This window comes from Carassius auratus, chromosome 5 (genome assembly GCF_003368295.1).
Source record: "Carassius auratus strain Wakin chromosome 5, ASM336829v1, whole genome shotgun sequence".
NCBI classification, from domain to species: Eukaryota; Metazoa; Chordata; class Actinopteri; order Cypriniformes; family Cyprinidae; genus Carassius; species Carassius auratus.
The window spans coordinates 16,153,197-16,177,767 of record NC_039247.1 but is presented as its reverse complement, the minus strand read 5'-3'; the positions used below and the strand labels follow the sequence as shown (position 1 = coordinate 16,177,767).

The following is a 24,571-nucleotide window of genomic DNA, read 5'->3' as shown; positions in this document are numbered from 1 at the left end:
CTCAAAAAATTGTTGCCTCCAAAATGATCAAGTTGTCGTCAGAATATGCCGTTTTTAAACGCCTTTTATAGGAGTGATAACTAGTCATCTACTATAAAAAGACATCTACGAGTAACACTGTAAAATGTTTTAAATTGTATATACTGTATATTGTCTACGCCTTTTGTCCCTTCCTGCTCGCCATTGGAGGGTGGAGGGGCACGTGATCAGTATTGCGATAGCGTCCAAGAACAAAACAAACCCTGAAGCGCTGACAGCTGTTGGTTAAAAGACTAATGTCACGTAATATCACTTAGGTGAGTTATGCTAATCTTCCTTTCACCCGGGATGATTCTGAGATGATTTTGCTGTTTTGGAGAGCGAATCGCCAGTGTTAGCAGGGGTTATGTGGGTTCATCCTCTCTTCCCTGCAGTCCTGTTATATCTATGTCGGTTAACTATAAATATAAGCTTTCTTCGTGGAACTAAGCAATTAATATATCCACTGTTAAGAACAGAAAGAAGGCTGAAACAGCTGGATATGAACTACTGCTCGGGCTCTTCAGTGTTTTGTTGCTGTCAGTTGGCTTCACATGTTGATATGGATATAGAATTTCCGCTGCGTTTTTTACTTTTGTGGTTTCATTTTCTTTTCTGTTAATGCCTTAAACGCTGTTAGTTCCATGTAAATGTTATTGTTTTATCTGACAATTTACTCATGCTCATGTAATAAACACGTTACTTTAATTCTTGAGGGAAATATCTATCTATCTTTATATCTATCTATCTATCTATCTATCTATGATTATAGAAGTTTTTACAAAAGCATATGTCATCCTTGAAACACAAAAAGGGATGTTGCTGAATAGGCGTGACCTTTTTCCCTTTCATTGCATCTTTTTTCATATGAAATTGAAAGGTAACTGAAACTGTTATAATACAGAGCATCTCATTTTGTGTTCCACAGGAAGAAACCGTGTTTTTAAACTCTCGTTTTAAAGCTTCATGATTGTGTGCTGCAGGGTTCGGTGTGGATCTAGAGGAATGGAGTGATTTTATAACAATGAAGTGGAGACCTGTGTGGAGATGGAGGCTGTGAGACCCAAAAAGTCAAAGTCCAAATCCAGTGGGAAGCCACAGGTGAAAACCCACCAATATACATTTCTTACTACACTTTAAATCTTGTTTTTATTAAAGATGCTAATTTCTCATAATCCTAAATGGTTATGCTTCATTAGCAGGTCAAACAGAAGAGACAGTCAGACAGTGTTAGACAGCCCCCGGGACCTTCTAGAGAAGTTAATGAGCCAGTGCCAGCTTCTGAGTTCACTGATGTCCCCCTCAGCCTTTCTCATGTGCCTCCAGCTCCTGATCTGAAACTACCCGTCACTCAGACCTCACTAGACCATACTGACAAACCTGAAAAGGAACAAGAGTGCTTGTCAAATACGACTGGAATAGTAAAGAAACCGCTTTGCAATGAAGAGAAAGAGCATAAAACGCCATTACAAGACACTGCACCTTGGGTGGAACATGCTTCAGCACCAATTGAATCCCAGCAAAGTGATCTCAAGACTCTTTGTGCGAAACTTGAGCCACGTAGTGTCCCTTCTATATATCCATCTATCCTGTCTTCCTACTCTGAGCCTCAGCTTTTGGAGGGCTCGTACTCTATCACCTGTGGACTGCTAGATGCTTCCTTTATGCCAGTGGCCTCTGAGAGACAAGTAGCTCCAGCTGTTCTTCCTCTGGCTAACCAGGAATCCTCCCTGCCCGCCTTGGTCCCTGTGGAGGCCGCTGATGTGGAGAGACCAAGGGAGAGGCTTTACCCAGAGCTGCCCAGGACCTGCCAGTCTGTGAAGCCCTTCACTAGCGAGCAGCTACGTACATGGGAACCCGGTTCTTGGTTGGGAAACGTGGAGATTCTTGAAGCAGAGTTCCAGAGTCTGGCCCACCAAGAAGGGCATGAGCTGTACGAGCTGCTGCTGAGCTACTGGAGGTGCCGCAAGCAGCTGACGCAGGCCCAGACCGAACTACAGGCTGCCAATTCTGACTGCAAAAATGTGCAGAATCGCCTGTGGAGCTTCAAGGATGAAAGGCTTTCATTACAGGTGAGTCATACCTGTGTATTGGTCTATCCATCTTTCTGTCTGTCTATTGTTCTTTTTATATATTTGTCTATCTGCTGTGCCTTTTATCTGTCTGTTGTTCTTCCTTTCCATGTGTCTCTTTCTATCATTTATTATTGTATTTTTACTCTTTTTCTATTAAAATGTCAAGTATATCTATCCATCTATCTATCTGTTCTTCTATCTGTCTATATATTTGTCTTTCTATCTGTTGTTTTATCTAAATATTGTTCTATTAAATCCTATAAACTTTTAAATGTCAAGACAACCTGTCTATCTTTTTGTAATTCTGTCAGTGTCTGTCTGTGTATCTGTCTTTCTGTATCTGTCTAAATATAGTTATATTAAAGCCTTAAACTGTGAAATTTCAAGACTGTCTTTTTAATTATCTAAAAAAAAAAAAAACCCTTTCTACACTAGTTAAGGCAATATGAATTTCTAGAGTCAAATCCCATTCAAAACAAGTAGTGTGATCACTAGTCTAATAAAGTTTTATAGTATGTCCGTGTCAAAACTGTGGACCCGGCTGTTTGTTTAAGTCACACCATGGCTGTAGCATAAAAATACATTGCATTGCTCTGTGTAATTCATCACAAACACACCTGTTTGCTTTCCAGGGTGTATGTGCGGATCAGGCCAAGGTGTATGGCTACCACTGCTACCAGCAGGTGACACTGAACAAGGCAGCATTAGCTGAGCTGAAGCATCTGTTTTGTGCAAAAGCAGAAATTCTCCATCAGACAGTGGCCCTGCACTCATACACCTCCATCCTGTCCCGTCTGCAAGTGGAGTCCTATCTCTACCGCTTGCTCAGCAGTAACCCCACCACCAAGAGTCTGGCTGTGCAAGAAACAAGCACAGGCAAGTTCTCACTGATAAGTCTAGACTGTACATGAAACACAAATCATTTGCTAATGAGTACAATGACTTTCAGTAATACTTTCATAAAGTACACTGGTTGTTTGGTCTGATAAAACATCAATCTCTGACAAAAGTAAAACAATTTAATTTTAAGGCGAATTAAATTACTAAATGATTTTGATGCATATCAAATCTGAGTTTGTGTATTCAGTAGACACTTCTCAGTCTGTGATTATAAATGTCATGCTCTCTGTAGAGTTTTATGTGGTTTGTGTTATGTTGAACTTCTCAGTGAGTCCAAAGTCTCAGCCCTCCTCTCTGCAACCGCTGAAGGAGAGCATCAGTGTGCTGTTCATCTTCACCCGGCGGGTCCTAGATGATTCTCAGTTTCAGGCTGACATCCATCTGTGGCTTCAGAGGCTGGTAAAGACCCCCAGTAACCAGCTGATCAACTGAACATGACATGAGATCACAATATAAGAAAATATTAATTAAGGATTTAATACTGTGTATAAAAATGCAAAACAGCTATTTTAACTAATAATATTTCACAATAGTACTGTTTCTACTATATTTTTGATCAATTTTTTTTTTTTTGTAAGCATAACAGACTTTAAAAAACAGCAATCTTGGAACAATAGTGTATTTAATTAATTTAATGCAAGCTAAGCTTACATTCCTCCAGATTTAAAAGGAGATGTGTTCTTCACCATCCAGGTATCTGTGCTGCATCAGGTGGGTTCTACAGGAGATCATCTGTTCATCCTAAATCACCTGCTCTGCTGTCCGGCAGGAGTGGGGAAATGGGCTGTGCCATTCCTACAGGTACCGAAGCAGAGCCGTGATATGTGACGCACATGAGCTGAAATAGTGCCCTAGTAAATGTTAACAAGGAAATTAAAAAAGTATTGTCCGCTTGTCTTATAGTAGTCAATGAACCTACTTTGCTTCCATAGATCAAAGTATTGGATAACCCATCTGGAGTGTATCACTTCATGCAGGCCCTGGCTATCCTCATGTCTCCAGCAAGGTAAAGATTAGTTTTACTGGAAATTGACCTCACGATCCATTGAATTTTATTCTTTTAATATCATCTCTATTATTGTTTATATCATCATCATTCTGACTCAAAAAGCTATTACTTTGGTTTAATACATTTATAACAGAAAGCATAAACTGATGACAAAGGCATTTTAGCTTTGCCTTGTCAGTTACATTGAATATGGAGTTGTGTGTTTGACATGCAGGCATCGTGTAGACTTCCTGGGACACATGACGCCTAGTGAGGCGAAGGGCAACAACAGTCGTACAGGACCTGCATCTGGTAACTGGACGCTAGTGGATGAGGGTGGAGAGGAGGTGAGGGTCCAACCTTAAAACCGACATTTCTGCTCAGCCCCTGTCAATGCTTCCTAAGAGATTGACTGAACTCAACCTTTTTTTTATGCTAATTCCTATTAAAGTATGGAAATGAAAAACATAAGTTTGTAATTTTTTTTTTTTTTTGCTAATGGCTTCAGACCTCACTGCATATATTGACGTCAGGAATCAATATATGTATTATTGTGTTAACTTCTGATTAGACTTCACAGCCTGCTGTTTTGAGCCACTGATATTTCTTAGGATTGAATTTTGACTTCTGTCAGCAGACTAAAAGTGTCACTATTTTGTGACTCTTATGTAACCACCAACAACAGCCTTTTTTGTGGTTATGACTGTACACCATACTCCCATCTGATGCTTGCTGTAACACTCAGGATGAAGACCCAGAAACAAGCTGGATGCTGCTGTCTGAGGATGATCTAGTTTCTCTGTTCTCTCAGTTTCCATATGATGAGCTCTTCAAACACTTACTGGGTATCTGCTCTAAAGGTGAGACTGTTATAATGCCACATAACTGAGGGAGACAGCCATGTCATTTGTCATTTGGTCAGTAGATTGTATAGTGATCAATTGATATTTATGGAATGGTTCACCAAGAAAGGCACATTTTGTCATTATTTACTCAACCTCATGTGTCTTTTCTCTAAGAACACAAAAGAGGAAATATTGAGATATGTACCGGCCATTTTTGTCGAAATAATGAAAATCCTTCGAACAATTATTTGTTTATTAAAGTTGACATTTTATACCATTTCTGATTATTTGAACTGTTAAATGTCACTCTTGCCAATAGGCGACTATCAGCCTGAAGCCACCACCAGTCAAAAGATGATGAAGATATTTGCATTTGCGTCCTCACTGGTCGAACTGCTTGCTGTCGGCTTGCAGACTTACAACAGAGCACGTTATCGCCAATTTGTGAAGAGAATTGGTTACATGATTCGGTTTGTACGCATTATTATTTTAATTAAGCCTTTTTCAAAATGTTCATCTTGAGCAGTCCTGACAAATTACAGATAATATTATTAATGTGTATATTTTTGTTGGCATTATTGAAACTATTCAGTAGGCTTTCATAACTAGATACTGACATCACATATATATATATTCTAGGATGACTGTCTGTTATGTTAGTGACCACTGGGCGCAGTACATCAGCCTGTCAGGTGTGAGCAGGACCACAATGCAGGAACAGTTGTTGTCAATGGAGAAGCTGCAGGTGGAGTTTGACCATCTCTTCCTGAGAGCAGTGCTTCATGTACTCAAGGCCAAGAGGTATAGAGTAATTCCAGAGCTGGGTACTAACTACTTGTGCACATGCTCCAGACATCAAGCTTTGGTGTTTATATGAGAGATATTTGTTCACATCTGGCCTACACTGTGCCCCGCTCTCTCACCAAACGATTTCTTGTCGATAAAAGATTCCAACTAAAGCAACACTTTACTATGCACATCTCTTTCTGAAGCGGTGTCTGTTTAACTAACCCTTTATTGGTTGACAGACTAGGTATATGGCTGTTTATGTCTGAGATGCCCTATGGCACGTTATCCAGCTCCATGCTGTGGAAGATCTTCTACATTATGCAGTGTGCAGAGATGGACGGTCTGGAGAAGCTAAGCTGTAGCCTGAGTGCTGAGGACTGTATTCTGGGGCTCAGAGGTGAGATAACAAGCACATCTAATGCTTGTGAATACAAAAAGAATAGTTTAGAGCAGTGGTTAAGGCCTTCCGTCATCAAAGACAATATATGAAGACTCATCTAAGATATTTGTTTCTAAGTCTGCTGTATTGATAAAGCTACACACTTTAAGTAAAACAATTATAAATACTTAAATTCTGCTTAAATAACAATGTTTTTCAGTGTTAAGTCTTTTTTTTTATCAATTAATTTACATTGGATTTTCTGGTCATTTGTGATTTACAGTTTTTCTAAGACCATAACCATGGTTTTACATAAAAGAAGTAGTTTTTATTTGAATAAATTAAAATATGCCAGCTTATGTCTTGATTTGTAGCTCTTTTAGTTTGTTTTAAATTATTTTAAGTCATCTTGAGACCCCCTTTGGAAGTGTGCTGAGGCCCCCGAGTGGGTCCCATTCTCCTGGTTGAGGACCACTGGTTTAGTGTGTGTTTATTTATGTCCAGAACCAAGCCATCAGGAGAAGTTTCAACACTGGCTGTCAGAGATCAACAGCTCAGATGGAATCTGCCTTTTGACAACGTTTGCACACATGGCCCAGCCCAGACGTACCGAAGTAGACCCCGAATTTGTCAGGAACGTAGTTCTGGAGATATACGAGGTGATTTGATACTTTTACTGAAGACCTTTATGATGAATCCGTCATCTAAACATAACATCACCCAGATGTTTTAAATGCAATAAATGTTCCATTACTCTTTTCTTTAAGGTGTCCTATGTTAGTATCACCACCCGTGAGATCTTTTCTAAAGTTGGGCGGGAGTTGCTTGCAGCTATAGCGACTGCCCACCCTCACATCATCTCTGTGCTGTTGGAGAGACTGAGAGAGACCATAGAGAAAGTGGGCATGGTGAGTCAAGTACGGCATCTGTCAGTCCACCAACGACGTAAGAACTGTTTTAAGAGTCACTCTTGATTACTGATCTCTGTTATATCTGGATGATCAGAGACTGATGAAGAACAACAGTTGAGCAAGCGGCACTAAATTTGCATTCAGGACTGCTGTTGTAGGTGAAGCAGAACGGAATGCAGTCTCAGGATGCATTTTTTAAATTTGAACTGCTCAATCGTGTTAAAATCGTGTCAGTCAAGTCATAAGATGCAGATTGAATTGTAGGTGAGATTCCTATTAACTACAGCCAGTGACAGTCTTCTGTTCAATGATAGGGACGTAAAACAAACCATATATTAGCTTCGCTTATCTGCCACATATGTCTTTGAATGATCTTCATTTGGGGGTTTACTCAGCAAATGCTGATACATTCTACTAATTGCCCTAATTATAATTATTTCTCCAGGTGTCGCTGTACCTGTTCAAGGAGTTGCCAGTGCATTTGTGGACGCCAGCTCAAGCTGAGGTGGGCTTGATCCGAGGTTGGCTGTTGAACTTCAGTCTCACTGCTGTGGAGAACAGATTGGCCTGCATCATACTAGAAGGCCTCAACTGGGGATTTCAGCCTGTGAGTCTCGGTCATGAATATGGAAAGACAAGCGCTGCTTAATTATTTAACAGATGCACTATGGATAGTTTACTTTTGTGCTAAACATTGATATTCCCTGATGAGGCGTTGATAGGCCTGATACAAACTAATTCCTCATGTGGTTAATCTAACTAATAATTTAGTTTTTTATGTTATAAGGAGTATAATTTCTCTCTCGCCAACAGAATGGTTGCCTCTTTCTACCAGCATCTTTGCACAGAGAAGTCGCACTTTTAGTGATTGAGGCATATCAAAAATATCTCACAGACAAACCATATGGTGGCATCATCTCAGAAGGCATCAAACAGGTGCGTTTCACATACTAAATAAAAAAGGCTCTTTACATTGATTGTCATCAGCATTGATAAGGCTTTGTTTCTGTGTGTGTGTCTGCGGGGTGTTAATGCAGAATAAAGATACAAACCATATTCATCTGTGTATAAGGTCTAGTTTGCAGTGGTTCACCTTCATTTATCAGCAGAAATAATAGCCACAAGTTTAATAAGCCACTTGTAATAGTCAATGGTATCCTAGTGCCATCTGTCCTGTTATCAGCTCACATTTTCTGCATGTTAACTCTACAGGTGTCTTACCTGGCTAACGTGGTGCGGCTTGGCCAGACTCCAGAATCCTCCTTTAACCAGTGGGCCTGGGACCTGGCTCTGAGGCTAAAGCTCCATGCCAGTGAAATAAGTCCTCAGGATGCCTGGTGCCCTCTTCCCTTGTCCAGCGTCCCCAGTGTGCCTGAGATCACAGATTCTCCTACCATGCACCCAGTGTTCAAAGCAGTGAAAGCGGGCATCCCCATCGGCTGTTTTCTGGCTATTGACATGACCACCAATGGACACAGGTTTGGAAAGAATATTGTGACTCTTTTGATTCTAATAGATGAAGTGTTGTGACTGATTCATCATCAGTAGTGTTTCAAGCTGGGTGAAAATTCAAATGTAGTAACATGAATTCATTTTCAGTGTTTTGTATTTGACAGTTTGGAGAAGTTCTGCAGTGACGGCATATCTCTGCTGAAGACTCTGGTTCAGTCGCGTCATCTCAAAGCTGTAGTGCACATTCTGGAAAACATTCTTCCTCTGGTCTACCACCACCAGTTCTACCTGCTCAAGAATGAACAGTTAAGATTATTTAGGTTTACGTTGTCATATTTAACACTTTCTGTCCCTGGAATGTGTTTTGTATTGAATTAATGAATTAATTTATTGCTGTAGGTATACAAGTAATCCCAGTGCTTTTCTCCAAATGTTAATCAGGTTTCTAAGTTGTATCCAGCTCTTCTTGCAGCTGGATAGTGGGACTCAGGGTGTTACCCAGCAGGTCACACAGAAGGTGGCCCAGCATCTGATTGGTACATCTACATGTGAGAACATCAAACTCCTAAACAGTGTTATTCAGGTGGGTTAAAAGACTTTCCATATATACAGGGTGCTTATTCATTATATACGATGCCGTTTTAGTGCCACGTTGAAAAGAAAATCTAAGATTACTAGAATAAAGTCGAAATGCGACGAGAATAAAGGCGAAATGTGACGAGAATAAAGTCGAAATGCGACGAGAATAAAGTCGAAATGCGACGAGAATAAAGTCGAAATGCGACGAGAATAAAGTTGAAATGCGACGAGAATAAAGTCGAAATACTACGAAAATACTACGAGATTTAACATCAGCTCACACACCCAACCGACACTCATTCAGGGGGCGCTGTAGCTGTCTTAGTTAAAGCTTTTTTTTAATACAGAACAAATATATTTGGGATCATTAGCAGAAATCATACCATGTGGCATACTCGCAGATACAGTATGCTTGGAAATAATATTTCATATCTTCCATTGCATTCATCATTTGTAGTGTGCCAGTCATCCAATAGTAATAAGATTCGTGCTTTTGATAGACTTACTTTTAATGTCTCCGCTTTCAAAATCGGTTTTATAGCGAAAGACAAATGATGTGTCTTACAATAATGTTTTTTCAAGCTCTTTAATGATCAGATCGCCATATTTCTGTGAAACATTCATTGAATTAAACTGTTTTCTTTGTGAAAATTCCAAATATGCGAAAATTTATTCTCGTAATTTTTCGACTTTATTCTCGTAATATTTCATGGGAAGATCTTATTGTCCTTCAGGCACACATTCTGGAGAGCTCCAGGCCTGGACGTGTCGGTGCAGTAGCTGTTCTTGAGTTCTGGCTTCAGGTTTTGACAGAGCAGAACCTCTGGCATCGAGACAAAGCTGTTCTCTTCCTTCAGGACCATCTGTGCCGCGCGGCATTCCTTCACCAACAAGAGGAATGTCTCCAGAAACTTCTCTACCAACAACATAAGGTTTTTTTCTTTTCTCTTGGCTGATGTTTAAACTGCCTTCTTTTAACAAACCCCTTAAAACAAAATACTTAGAAATGTTTTTTTTGGATTTGCCTTTTAGAGCGCTTTAGGTTACCATGGAGACAAAGGTTTGCTTTCATCTCTTATGGGCTGGATAGTGGCAGGAAATGTTACTCCATCCTTCATTGAGGGCAATTCTCTCACAGGAGAGGTATGTGCAGGTTATTGCTTATACAGCACATCTAGATCTGATTAATTTTAGCCATTAACTCCCTCTCTGTTTTTATTTTGTCTTAAGGTGTGGTTTGCTTGGTTGGTCCTCAACATGGAGACAATGTTCGAGGAAGACTCTCAGCTGCGACGCTGTGTGGAGCATGAGCTCCTCTCGAACCCGGCTTACACACCAGATCAGGCTCTGAAAGTACGCTTTCATTCTGCTCTTACCTTCTCCTCTCCAGTACAATGATCAAGTGCACTCACATTAAAGAGAAAGTTTTGAGCACATCTGAAATTATCAGGGAATGTTTAAATTGGTGGTTCTTTAGAGCATCGGTTCTCAATTCCAGACTTCATGACCCCCCACCCTCCCCACTTTATTATTTAACAGATAACCAGCTCATTGGAAGAAAGCTCCGTGCATGAACTGTGTTCTGATTAACATTGTCCCTACACAGTGTTCATTGCTCCCTACTCCTTGAGCATGGGTATCCAGTTTACTTCACTTTGAACATTCATGCAGTTTTGATTTGCCGCACGCCACAACCTGCAGCATCTTCACACACAGATGAAAACTTTGTCCTACAGATTTTAATACCCTTTGAATGGAAAATATACACTCCCTTTGAACTGGCGGAATATCTTGTGATGTCCACTTCGCAGGGCATTTATGGTGACGTGGACTGGAATTGGAAACCACTGCTTTTAGAGAAAAACTCATCTACTTGATATATCAGTCCTTTCCTTATGAAGCCCCTAAGGAGACATGGTGATGAAATAAACATGACGTGACGAAGAATATTTCTTTTTTTTGTGCAAAGGATTTAACTCCGAGTTTTTCGGGGAAATGCAAAACAAAAAAACGTTTTCCTCCCAACTTATTCCCTTAGAGGCTATTTATTTTGTCCTAGTGGTATTTAACATAGTTAAATATTTTTTAACTTTTAATGAAGTAATTTCACTGATTAAAAAAAAAAAACTATGTATCCATTAATCATGAAAAGTATCGTCATGGAAAGATAATAGGAATAGGAAAATGTTTTCATAAATTCATAGTACAATAAACATGCAGTTAATTAACCTGTTTGTTTTGGGTTTGTAAGAAAGCCCAGGTGCGCCTTAAGCTTCAAGTCGTCCCGTCCCTGCAGAGACTGATGATCTATCGCTGGGCTCAACAAGCTTTAGCTACCCCTGCAGACCATCCACTCCTGCCTTTGGTGTGGCAGAAATTTTTTCAACTTTACCTCCGTCAACCTGGACCAGAGTTTGGGTACGTTAAACATTCTGTCTTTTTTTTGGCTTGTTGTTGTGAGTACTTTCACTACCTGGCTCTTTAAAATGAAGACTTCCAAATGTTTTAGATACTAAAGTGCAGTTGTTACTCAATGCATGTTGGATTCAAAGAACATGTTGTACATGCTATAAGATGTTCACCCTGTTCCTCTTTCCTTCTTTTTTTCTTTTTTTTTCTCCCTCCCCCTCATTTACCTTTTTGTACTCCTTTCTTGTTGAGAATTTCTCTCATTTTAATTCTAAGCTTTATGTAGCAGCACTGATGAATCACCAAACTGATGTTCCAGAACAACTTCTATCATCTTCTGTCTGTTATGTGTTTAACATGCTGTCAGATGCATTTCATGTCCTGTGTTTGTCAGTATATAAATATATTGTATCTGCACAATATACATTTTTACAATCTACAATCCTTCTAATGAACGGATTCCAGCACACATCAATATTTTGTCTTTTTTTGTTTATTACTTTCACATTTTTTTGGGATAATGCTCTGTTTCAGGGTCCCGATGACCCACTCAAGGTTTATTTTGCATTAATGATGACCGAATTCATTTATATTTTGCATTCGAGTAATGAATATTATTTGTGAGTTGTGTTACAGTGGATTGTTTGATTATGGGTATTTTTGAACCCTTGCATCTGGTTTGTATTATTTATTTATTCTTTGACACCATCAGGCTGGAGGTGAAAGGTTGTATTGGGAGGCGTTTCTTCCATAGTGCGGCCCATCTGTCCTTGTTAAAAGGTCTCAGACAGCGGCTGGTGGAAGTGTCTGACTTCCACCACGCTGCTAGCAAGGCTTTGAAGGTGCCCTGCTCGAGCAGTGAATCCAGTGATGGTCTGCTCCCCCCAGGGACGCCCATCACCCAGTACATGACCTCTCCTGAGCTGCACACTGAGCTCGTGCGGTAATCTCCAGAGTTTTGTTCTCTTAACATCCATTGTTCTATTTACTGTTGAGTACTATTAAGAGATAAGTGACTACAGCAACATTCTTGATACTGTTTCCAAGATGTGTTCTTCATTTGTATTTTTTGTACCATTTTAGGTTATGTTTAATTTGTGAATGGAAGCCTTATCATTCGACCATATGTTATGACATGTTAGAACAGAAAAAACATTTTAAAATGCCAAACTCTTATTATTCAGGCTCTTCACTGTGTTTGGTTTGTGGCTGGATGATGAAAACCTTCAGAAGCAGGAAATTTACTTGCCCTCTTTGCCAAAGCAGTATGACACCCATCGCCTAGCCAAAATCATGCAGGGCCAGCAGGTGAGGGTTTGTTTGAGTCCAGCGGAGAGCATTCTTTCATTTTTATCTTTAAGAGGTCTGAGCCTTCATAAGGATTTAGTAGATGGTTTTGAATGAAAATGTAATTTTAAAACAATTTAAATATTAAATGTCAAGCTGTCTATTTAACAAATTTTTTTATGTTTTTGAAAGTAGTTTCATTTCATCGCCAAGGCTGCATTTGATCAAGAATGTATTGCAATTTAAAAAAAAAATATATATATATATATATATATATATATATATATATATATATATATATACATTTACATTCACACCATGATTTTTTTTCTTTAATGAACAAAGTTCTAAATAATTTTGAAATTTAAATCTTTTGTTACAATGAAGATGTCTTTATTTTCACTAAAAAGTATTGATGTATTTAAAAAAATGACTGACCTCAAACTTTTGAACTTTCAAACAGTAGTATTACTGTTTAAACATGTTAAACATTTTATGTGTTTATAAATTTGGAAAATATTCTGCCACATCTGATACAAGAGCTGCATTTGCATTTACATTTAATTTGGAATAAACACTTGTAATGGTAATGTATGGAAATCCCTCAAAACATTTTTTTTAAATGTCACATAAATTAGCTTTTATTGCAATTATTTTATTTTCTGTTCAGATGCATATTTTTAGGTGATACTGAAGATATTTTTGACACAGTGCATAATGAAATATGAATTGATGCCAGGTCTGTGTGTCACCTTCATCTTTAGGAGGTGTGGATGGAGCATGTGGACATTGAGCGAGTCCAGCATGAGCTGCAGGAAGTGCTCAGTCTGTGGTCAAAGGTCAAGAGTGAACCTGCGATCTCCCAGAACACCAACTTCTCCATCTTCACTGACTTCATCAATCCTCTGGCTGGTACTGAGCCCACTTATTTATTTATTGCAGTCAAAATATGAAATTAGCAATGTTACAGTTGTTTGCTTTAGGCACATTTAATTAAAACTCACACGACTTTCTAAGTCAGAGACTGCGTTCATGTATAAATTCCTGTATTTTTTTTTTTTTAGCAGGTTATAGTTTTGCATAATAAAAATTTGGCAGTTGGAAATTTAGAGCATCATGATTGTCACAGTTTTTTCCGACAGCAGATTTGACTTGTAATTTATTCTAATGTATTCTACATGTATTTATTTTCAGCAAAGGAGCGTATTCTCACTCATCTGAGAAAGCATGATGCTCCCCAGGGGGCGCTGTTGCTTGTGCCTATGAAAGCTCCAGTGCCTGACATTCCCACTGAGAGCTTGTCTGACGAGAAAATCTCCACTGCCTTAATTCAGGAAGACCTTGCTAAGCTCCAGCATCAAGCCAAGTAAGGCTCAATACATTTAACTTAAATTTAATGTAAGCACTCACTCTCTCTCTCTCTCGCTCTCTCTCTCGCTCTCTCTCTCTTTGAAGCATGTATTGATTGATAAACTGATGTCAAAACTGACGTATAGTCTGCAAGTGCATGTTAAGTAAGTCTCCAGTGCTGTGTAAAATAACTGGTGCCTCTCAGGTAAGGTTACTCAGTGATATGCTCTAGTGTTGTATTTGCATCTTCGTATGTGTTAAATGGTGTTTTAAATCCCGACTGTGTCCTCTTCTCAGGTTGGCAACGGTCCGGGAAACCCAGCAGGTCGTTCTAGACAGTGAACTGTTAGAGGTGTTGCCGCAGCTCTACATAAACAGAGAAGACCAGCTCTCTATGCAGTTAGAGTGCCGTGGCAAAGGCGGACAGCCCTGCCAGGGTCCCGCACATATCACTGTTAAGGTGAATATCTGCCATTTTTTATCCTTCTGCTGTGTGCTGTTTGTAATGGTGTACTTTGTGCTTCTTGGTTAAAACATTGTACACACATTTTTTAAATGTTTAAAATCATGTACACTCACTTGAGACCTCAGTTATATTCAGGAGCCTAATGAAAGTTGTTTTATTGTCAATGAAGTGGGTCGCCCATAATGCGGGCGCAATATTGTGATCTCATGACCTGCTGAATACTATTCACTTTATCATTGTAAACACCCATTATTAGAAACTTGTGCAAGGCACTAATCATGACTGACTGCAATTAGCACATTTCTGCAATGGTATTGGTAACTGAGATATATTTTGTATAATAATAGTAAAGTGGCTTACTAGGTGTCAGCGTCCAAGATTATATCATTATATCATTATATCATGATTGAATTTGAATAAAGCTAAAATAATATTAATAAAACATTATGTGAGAAATGTAAACTTCAAAAACAAAAAAAATGTACATTTTGCCTGGGTAACTATAAAGTACTAATATGTCAGCCTTTTTGTCTAAAGATGAAGACCCAACTCTACGCATGTTATGCAAGACCCCAGTTTCAAAAACATGTTTTATTGTATTGCCCCAGTTTTAATGCAAGTAGAAAACCTTTTTATGAAGTATGCTTACTCAGCGACTTTAGTAAGATTTTACTAGAAAAAAATGTTGATTGTTTTTTAATCATAAGTTCATTTCATCGAGTATAATTTGAAATACTGTATTTTTGTGTTTATTTGGTTTTTATTTTGTGTTAATGTAACTCTTGTAATATTCAAAAAAAAATTCCATGAAGATGCTGACAGGGCAATAAAAATAAATTACTAATACTTCTACTATGTCTAACCTTAAGTCAGACCCACTGATCAACAGTGGTGATGCAATCCAGCCTGTGTCCAAATTCCATCTAACTGTCTTCCTGTCTTCTCTGCATTAATATTATAAACAATTTTGGCAGCCCCTCAGAAAATCCTACATTTTCATGAGCTCCCTCTCCCTGATTGTGTGCTGCAGTACTCAAGAATGCACAAACTGGGTCCAGTGCAGAATCAGATCCAGTGCCTGAAGAGTGATATTAAACAGCTGCAGGCTGATGGGATCAAGGCTCCTCCTCAAAGTCTGGCTGAGGCGGCCGTGCACACAGAAAACTTCATCACGTCAGTACCTGCTCAAATCGGTTTCTACACATTCTATTTGTGCCACTAAATGTAAACATCATGCTTTCTTGTTTAGGGCCTTGGTTAATGCTTACAAGCTAAATCCTTCCCCTGGCATCCTGAAAGTGGGCCTCACTGCTTTCTATCAAATAGTGTCCTTTGTGTGTGAGGACACACAGAGACATCCACCCACTCGCCAGTTCTTCACGTCATGTATAGAGATCCTTGGTCAGGTATTGTTTTCAACCCAGTGAACTCTATTGTTATGTTACTTTATTTATTTAGTTTTATATTTACATCTCTTATGTCTTAACTGTTAGCAATATATAAGCTTGTCTTTGGCTGTAGGTCTTCATCCGGGATGTCCAGTCAGAGTGTAAACAGATGCTGAAGACCATCCTGCTCAACAGACACCTCTGTAACCTTCTCTCACCCTACTTCACTCCAAACGCCTCTCCTGCAGAGCTGGTCTCTCTGTACCAGGAAGTGGTCAACACCCTCCACATAGACAGTGGTGATGTCGTATTCATGCTCCTCACAAAAGTAATTCTTCTTTGCTGAATAATGTAACAAACACATTGCAAATGAAAGCGTTATGAGTGAAAAGAAATTGATGTGTGGAGAAGATTTCACTGTTTTGTTCGTAATTATGTGAAGCAGTGCTGTCATATCCTTGATCGCAATTTTATTAGCATATTCCCATATCAAAACCCTCAGAGTAGTTTATAAAATGATATCTGTGCAGAAATTGTGGGAACATAAGAACAATAAAATCACACATAAATTACGGGACATTTAGCAGTCTTCAATTACCTTCAGCTGGATTCTTCCCATTGCCCTCTGAGAGTCAGATTTTTTGCTTTTGGATGTGTAGCTCATGTTTGCAACTTTTGAAAATTGAAATGAATAATCTGCTTTATGTTTCTAGTTTGACTTAACTCAGTGGCTGTCGGTGACCCAGCCTCAGTTCTCTGAACGTAGCCGACTGATGGCGATAATCCATCAGGCTCTGTGCACCTGTGGGCTGGAACCTGAGCCAGAAGTCCTCATGCCCTTCAACATCTTCTGCAAGCACTGGACTGAACTGCTGCTTCACCAGTTTCCAGACCACTACAGTGACTTCCTTCGTCTGCTCATGCAGAGTATGTCTTTGCTTCACTCTGATCCAGAGTCATCCATTGTTTGTTTTAGTTCAGTGTCAAATGAACACAGATAAACCCTCATTTAATCACCTTATTGTAATGGTTCATTTTTTTTCATTTACTTGCAAACCTTTTAGGTCACAATCACTATTTCTTAAACAGTAGCAAATGTACTTGCGTTAGATATTCTTAGTATCACAACTGCAAATGTCCACTGTCTGCTAAATTAGATTTATATTTATGTAAAGTCTAAATCAGTCCAGATCTGCTTTTGTAGATTTAATTATCTATACTTTTATGTCATATAGTAATTTTTCATGTGTCTGTCTAAACGTCCTTCTTTTGCCCTGTTGTGGTAGTTTAGCATGATGTTTGTAATTTAAAAATTAAATGTAAAAAAATGCCAAAAACTACATTTGATTGGTTTGCCATGAGTGAAAATATACTTAAAATTCTATATTTTTTTTAAATGCTATTTTTTGTTCATAAAAATTGACTGAAGAATAATTGACTTTCCTGCAGGCTCTTCTGTGCAGCTTCTCAGTCCAGAGTGTTGGAGGACGTCTCTAATTGTGCTGGGATGTTCTCCTCATCCTAAGATGAAGACAAACAAAACCCGCTCCATCCTCCTCTCCCCTCAGCAGGTAACGCAAAACACTCCTTATTCATTCAACATGCTCTTTTATTCTTAAATACTTCAAACGGAGCCAGAGAATTATGATTGTACTTTGTTTTACTAGGTGGATGAAACAATCGAATGGCTCTCAAAGTACTTCCTGAAGCTCCGCCTGTCTAACGGAGACTTCAGGAGCTTTGGTCTCCTCTCAAAATGGGGGCCGTACATTGAGGAAATCAAGATGTTTTGGGAAGATTTGATTACCTACGTCATTGATCTGGAACTAAACAACTGCAGCAAAGAACCAGTAGGAAGTCCAAGACTGCTCAAAGGTACAAATATGTATTTCTCTGTTATGCGTAGCAACCAAATATTTATAGTGCAGACAAAAGTTAGGGGTCAGTAAGATTTCCACGAAAAATGTATCACAGTTTCCAAAATCACTTTACCATCACAGCAATAAATTACATTTCAACATTTTTATTTTACAATATTACTGTTTTACTGTATTTTTGATCAAATAAATGCATTCTTGGTGAGCTTAAGAGACTTCAACTTCAACAGACACCAAACTTTTAACTAGTAGTGTGTATATATCTGTATAGCAACTATTTGTATAATTCAATTAATGAATGTAAAATTCTCTTTAATGTAGTTCTTGAGAGCCTGCATGCAAAAATGGCCAAACTGTTTGAACCATGGATTCTGTTCCTTGATTCTGACAACACTAGGTATGCTTTGATGAGGCTCAGCGGTTTGGTTATTATAGCACTGATGACAGAAGTGATGAGTAACAACTCTCTTGTGTATGTCTCAGTCATCCGCACTGTTCTCCCTGGCTTGAATCTGATGCCGCAGCTGCAGTGAGCTTAGTGAGCTTATATGCACGCTTGATGGTGACTTTACATGAGAAATTCAAAGGTAAACATCCTTGGAGAACAGGACAACACAGAAATGTTGATTCTATCATCCATTTTCTGCTCAATCTTTTTTTCAACCATTGAATGCATTGTTCGGTTCAAAATCCTTGTGATCAGTATGACATTTTGAAATCCATAATGTTTTGGTGCAGATCGCTTGTTGCCAGGACAAAGAGGAGCTCTGTGGTTTCATCTCATGCATTACTGTGAGACCTGCACCTCTCCCAAGATGCCAGAGTACCTGCTGTACACATACCACACTGAGTACAGCCGTTTGCCGTGGAAGGACCTGCATCCAGATCAGACACTAATGAACCAGTTTTTCAATGTGAGAGACTTACAAAACTCTTAAATCACATGTATTACTTGTACATATATTATCTCTATAGTGTTTCAAAACCATCTAGAGTAGACCTATGTACACCATCATTCAGGTATTTGGGGTCAGTGAAATTTCTATTTTATTGTATTTTAAAATGCAAGTTATTCCTGTAATGGCAAAGCTGAATTTTCAGTGTCAAATGATCCTTCAGAAATCATTCTATTATGCTTATTAGGTGCTCAAGAAACATACGTATCTTATTATCAGTGTTGAAAACGGTTGTACTGCTTAATGTTTTTTGTTAAAATAGTGTTATATTTTTTCAGGATTTTTTGAGGAATCGAAAGTAAAAAATAAACACAATTTTGTAACATAAGAAGTCTTACTGTCACTTTCGATCAATGTGTAATGAGTCCTTCAATAAAAGTTTTTTTTTTTCTTTAAAAACAAAAAACAAAAAATCTTACAGACACCAGACTTTTGAATGATAGTGTACATGCAGTTAGTCACTTCCAGTGTAGTCTGACAAATAAATTGGTGAAGATAATGGGTTTTAATCTTCCTAAGTCTTTCTTGTACTAACTATAAGAAAATATGGATACTTTAATAGATGATTGTCAATAAATTATTTGAATTTCATGCTGTTCAGGTGGAGAGGGGAAGCCCAAAGAGTTGTTTCCTGTTTATGGGAGAGCTGCTGTGTGAGGTGAACTGGGTCAGTGTACTGAGTGACGCTCTCAGCCCCTCAGCTCAGACTATGGTGGTCTCTGTCCTCTATCTGATGGTGTTTCTGGCCAAAGAGGATCTCAGCAAACCTGTGAGTGTTTGACCTGCACCGGACACTTTGTGCAGCATTGGTCTGCTCACTACCTCATAAAACTAACTCTTCAGTCAGTTTAAATAAAGAACTGCTCTCTGAAGCTCTTATGCACTACAGTGATTTTATCTGCACTGTTGTTTAATTCACTGGTTTGCACGTGTGCCTTGTGCTGCTTTATTAATTTTATTGCTTTAATCTGTATCTATCTGAATTTTTATGCTATACTGTTAGTGTTATCTGTATGCACCAAGGGTCTGAGAGTAACGCAGTTTAAATTATCTGAATGTATGTGCTGTTCATATGGAAGAATTGACAATAAAGCAGACTTTGACTTTTTTGACTTTGACTTTGAGTGGTCGGTCACCTGTTTACCTTAAAATGGGTGCCTATTAGTTTAATCTGCTATGATTTACTTCTACAGGAGTCTTCTGTCCTCAGTCTCCTGGACCAATCAGATTCTCTGCCTTGGCACCTAGTAGATTTTCCTTCTTATCAAAATGTTACACGTTATGTCAGCACACATTACCCAGCATCCCTTGTTCTCAGTCCTGATACTTCTTCACAACATGTCATCAGACTGCTAAGAATGGCTGCTGGATTTGAGCCGACCACACAAATGTTACATCACAAGGTTAGATGACACACTATTGCCAAGTAATCTGTAAAATAAAAAACTACTTTTTTTACAGAATCGTGATTTATATCTCTTCTTTGTTTTGTGACTGTTAGGACATGACTTTAAAGTGCCAAGCCTTCCTTCACCTAATAGTGCAGTTCCTGAGCTCTCTGGATCAAAATGGGAACATCAGTCTGGCATCTCTGGAGATAGAAATGGAGAAATTACTGGAGTACATTGTCATTTTCAACCCTCCTGGTGAGGAGAAGGTTTCATTTCTCTTTCACATTCATTTTCTTGTCATATCCCTCAGCAGGCCCTTCAAGAATATTGCATAAGCATAATTTGTAATTCTGTGTAGCACTGCATTTTATAAGAATGAAAGTAAGTATTTGCTTCAGTAGCACTTAGGCTATGTTCACACAGTTCTGGTTTGTTTTTTAGATCCAATCCAATCAATACAAAGTCAGCAGTTTGTTCAGTTAGTACCCAGTGTATTGGTTGCAATAGTAATGACAAAGGAATCAGTACAATGCCAAGAGTGAGGAAAGAAAACAAAATGAGTGAATACAGATACAGACAGTATTGCAAATTAATGTATGCTAGATATGTATCTTTTCCCAAAAACATTTAAAATACCATATACTGATTTGCATCCTTGAGTATTTCCTGTTAGAGAATTCTAAATATATATTTTTACCACATGTATAGGTGCATAGAGCAGAGCTATAATTTCTGAATTCGATGCAGGAGCAGATAAGGAACATGTCTATTTACCATCCATTCTACAACTGAATCTGCTTTTAATCCGTTTTTAAACCAAAAACAAATGTAGTTTGTGAAAAATGTATTCATTCATGCATTCAATTAATATTGTGTATTATTATTACAATTTAAAATAACTGTTTTCTGTTTTTTATATATCATTTTTTTTTTTTTTTTTACTCCTTTGATGGCAAAGCTGAATTTTCTGAAACCATTACTCCAGACTTGATCCTTCGGATGTCATTCTAATATAATGAACAGCAGACCAGCATTAATTTGAAATATAAATCTTTTGTAACATTATAAATGTCACTTTCGATTTAATGCGTCTATGTTACCAAACCTAAACTTTTGAGTCATAGTTAGTATTGGTAATACATTATAACCGCTAGTTACTAGCCATTTTACTATTACTGTTGTTTTAGGTAATCATTTATTTACAGAAAATGTTTTTTTTAAACGACGTCAATGTCGAATCAGCATCTTAACACAACAAAACAGGCAGTAACGATATCTCTCTTTACGTTGAATGAACTGATCTTAATGTATCTGATCCTCACGTTCAGAGACAGACCTCCAGCAGCGGCACATGGCCACATGCAGTCTGTTTGCTGAGATGCTGACTCTGCTGAATGAAGCTGGCATATCTACAGCAGAGGGACTCGGGACTAAACTTCACTCCTGGGTGGAAAAGCGAGCTCGGGGTCCTTTGGTTCTTCCCCTACTAACCGCTGCGTGCAGATGCCTGGCCTCAGTGCGTCATATGACACGCACCACTGAGGCCTGTATTCTCTCCTACTTCACTGATGGTAATAATAGCTCAAACGTGTTCTGGGCTTAGTTACAGATTTTAAACTGTGCTTGTGTAAGGCTTTAGGAATTATTCCTTTCCCTAATCACATTGTTAGGATCAGAAAAGATAACATCTGGACTGTATCAAAACATTTCCATGGAACCATTACAGAGTACAACAAGTTTTAGCATCTTATAAATCTTAAGTCTTAAATATCCACAACTTCTAGCAGTATCATGTGTGTTTGTTCTTTTCAGGTGGATGTGCTGATCAATACTCTGGTTGGGGGCCCATCCTGGTCTCTCTTCAGGTTCCTGAACTGACTGTTGAGGACTTCATTCAGGAAAGCCTGAACCTGGGCAGTTATCTCACCCTGTACGTCTACATCCTCCAGAGGCTGAACCTGGAGCAAACCCTCCTGAATGAGAAGAAGATCTTAGTGCTGCTCAACACGTGGATCAGTCAGGTCTTTCCTAGGTAGTATACACTATCATATGAAGTGTGCTCTTTCATATGGTGAAGGACACACACAGAAACCCAGTTTTGGAAGTAGTGTAGGATTGCAGAGTTAGTAAAGAATTACTGTGTGAGTGTTTATGACCCAAGCGAGTGTGTCGTCTGTTCCTGCAGTGGTCCAGCTGACGAGGCAAAGCTGTTTTTATGGTGCCATAAATTCTTGGAGCTTGTGCAGATCCTGGTGGATCAAGAGGACGCCTCTGCACTTGACACACTGATTCTCACCTTAATGGCGTTCCAGAACCGTCTAGCCCAGCTCGGCGAGGAAAGACAGAACTCAGGCATCTTGGGAGCCATTGGCTTTGGGAGGAAATCCCCACTTTCTAGCAGGTGAGAGAAGATTGAGAGTTGTTGAAAAACTACTGAAATCACTGTTTTAGTTTGAGGTCCAGAACGGAAGTAAATAAAAGAGGAAAGATGAATTGTGTGAATTGCATCCCTCACATTTTCTGTTCTTTCTGGTTTTCAGTTTTCGGGTTGTGGCGCGCAGCATGTCAACATTTTTGCTGGTCCAGGTGCCCTCAGAGAATCAGCTGCGTCTTCATCCAGGCACAGAGCTGCAGCTCCCAGCTAAAGCCCAACAGGTAGGATACTCCGGTGAATGGGATAAATGTATAGCCTCATCAACAGACAAGATGTACAGATTTTCTATATTATTGGCAAAGTTTAGGACATTTTCTATATTGAATTTGTATAACTTAATAGAAATAAAAAAAATTAAAAATGGAACATCATATTCCAGTTTTGCTGCTTTTGCTTTCTATCTGTTAAATGGGGATATGTTTAAGATATTTGATGATAATTAGTTATAGCACAAACAATTCCCTGTAAATTGTGCTGTACCTTGAATGACTGCTCTCTTTTTTCAGGCCTTATCTGTATTGGAGCAAATGCCAAGTAATAAGCAGTATTCAGAGCTGCGTGTGTCTGTGAATCAGGCCGTTCAGTTCATCAAGTACCCAGGTCACTGTCTGTGTGACAGCAACCGTCTTCTGACCCTGCTAGTCAATGCACTCTACACTGACCTTCATTACCTAGACATCATACGTTAGCTCGAACCTCAAAACAAGAGTTCACTCCGGCTGTCAAGCTCTGCGAAACCCACCGAAAACTCCTGGAAAACAGGTCTAACTCCAGATGAGTTTAAGGGGTTTTCTGGAAAAGGACCCTTTAAAATCATGGGTTTAGACTCAGAGGCAGTGGTCATTTTTTAAACTGTGCAATAAGTTATATAAATAAGTTTTCTTTCTCACATGAATACCACACTTGCCCTTCTTTTTTTCTTAAAATTCCGTCCTTAATGTATCCAGATCTTCAGTGTTTCAGACCAGGAATATCACATAAACATGTCCACACAGTTTATGGTCTCATTATAATATTATATTCACCTAGATTTTATGTACATGATTTTATGATATGAGGATGTTTTAGACCTCCCATGTTGGGGTGATATTTGATGGTGTTCCACTGAATCACAGTCGCAAAGTAAATATACCTCATGTCATAGCATGCTTTTGATTGATTTGTACAACAAATATTTTGGTGAATTAACAAAGTATTACATTTCATTTCAGTAGATTCTTTATGAGCTCATGCAAATAAACTAATAATGGCTGGACATCTACATTGTAACGCGAAGAAGTGTATTTTTTAGAGACCAATATCTTTTTAACTGTATTTATTTGTATGGAGGTGTTGCCAACAATGTCCAAACAAGATGCATGTGATCTGTCTGATAAGTGCTCTTAGTTTTTTACAGAAGTGCTCCCTTAAAGAATGTTTCCTTTCCTCTTTTAAAAACTTTGTTTTTTCCAGAGTAAGATGGTTTTATATTGTATAGGCATATGATATTGAATAAATGTGCTTGCTGCTGTATTTGCTTTGATGCATAGAGATAATTTCAGAACTAATATTAATTTGAATTAAAGAAAATCTATTTCTGTGCTATACTATTGCCAGCATGGCATGTCTGTATATGGTTGTAATTTTATTGACTTAAGTTTATAGGTCAGCCCTTCTGGGGATTCACTGCATGCTTTTATAATACAGTCTGATACTTCCTCAACCACATCATTCAATGGTTTCCATAATACTGTAGCATACCCTGTTGTGCATTGGAGTTTTGGTAAGTACAACTGGTTAGATCCTCCACAAGTGTACAGATGTGCTCAAACATTAACCATAATCAAATCCCAAAATAAAATTAACATGATGTACATATTGTCATTGACATTGTCATGCTATTGAAAAAACAACACATAAAAACAAGCACAACAAGCATAAATGTACAGGGGAAATAGGTCTAATTTGGAATAGAGCATGATTTACCTTTAAGTTGTTTTCAATGTAATATTTTTCCTCCTGTGCCATAATTGCTCTTTTGTCATCCATTACAAAATACAGTGTCAAATGATGTTGTGTACATAGAAATGTAAATGAT

General features: G+C 38.5%; 1 protein-coding gene across 2 annotated transcripts; it reads left to right on the top strand.

Moving 5' to 3' along the window:
* Positions 1 to 171: 171 nt before the first annotated feature.
* LOC113078198 (ectopic P granules protein 5 homolog) lies at positions 172 to 24,089 on the top strand. Of its 2 annotated transcripts, none has more exons than XM_026250509.1 (45): positions 172 to 296; positions 1,002 to 1,119; positions 1,218 to 2,090; positions 2,726 to 2,969; positions 3,262 to 3,392; positions 3,687 to 3,794; positions 3,926 to 3,999; positions 4,217 to 4,328; positions 4,727 to 4,841; positions 5,146 to 5,296; positions 5,466 to 5,627; positions 5,855 to 6,012; positions 6,499 to 6,653; positions 6,762 to 6,902; positions 7,351 to 7,512; positions 7,719 to 7,841; positions 8,118 to 8,383; positions 8,522 to 8,662; positions 8,799 to 8,940; positions 9,671 to 9,868; positions 9,969 to 10,079; positions 10,167 to 10,289; positions 11,188 to 11,354; positions 12,058 to 12,288; positions 12,530 to 12,653; positions 13,397 to 13,544; positions 13,827 to 13,998; positions 14,280 to 14,442; positions 15,479 to 15,621; positions 15,698 to 15,854; positions 15,970 to 16,164; positions 16,550 to 16,763; positions 17,286 to 17,407; positions 17,504 to 17,711; positions 18,035 to 18,110; positions 18,197 to 18,300; positions 18,452 to 18,627; positions 19,271 to 19,438; positions 19,863 to 20,072; positions 20,171 to 20,315; positions 21,389 to 21,631; positions 21,873 to 22,092; positions 22,246 to 22,461; positions 22,601 to 22,715; positions 23,001 to 24,089. In XM_026250509.1, exons 2-45 carry the CDS (start codon positions 1,066 to 1,068, stop codon positions 23,181 to 23,183), a joined length of 7,644 nt encoding a protein of 2,547 aa, XP_026106294.1. In that variant the 5' UTR covers positions 172 to 296; positions 1,002 to 1,065; the 3' UTR covers positions 23,184 to 24,089. The 2 variants fall into 2 exon arrangements, with proteins under 2 accessions (XP_026106294.1, XP_026106298.1); XM_026250513.1 differs by having other exon boundaries at positions 1,221 to 2,090; positions 23,001 to 23,183.
* The last annotated feature ends 482 nt before the right edge of the window (positions 24,090 to 24,571 follow it).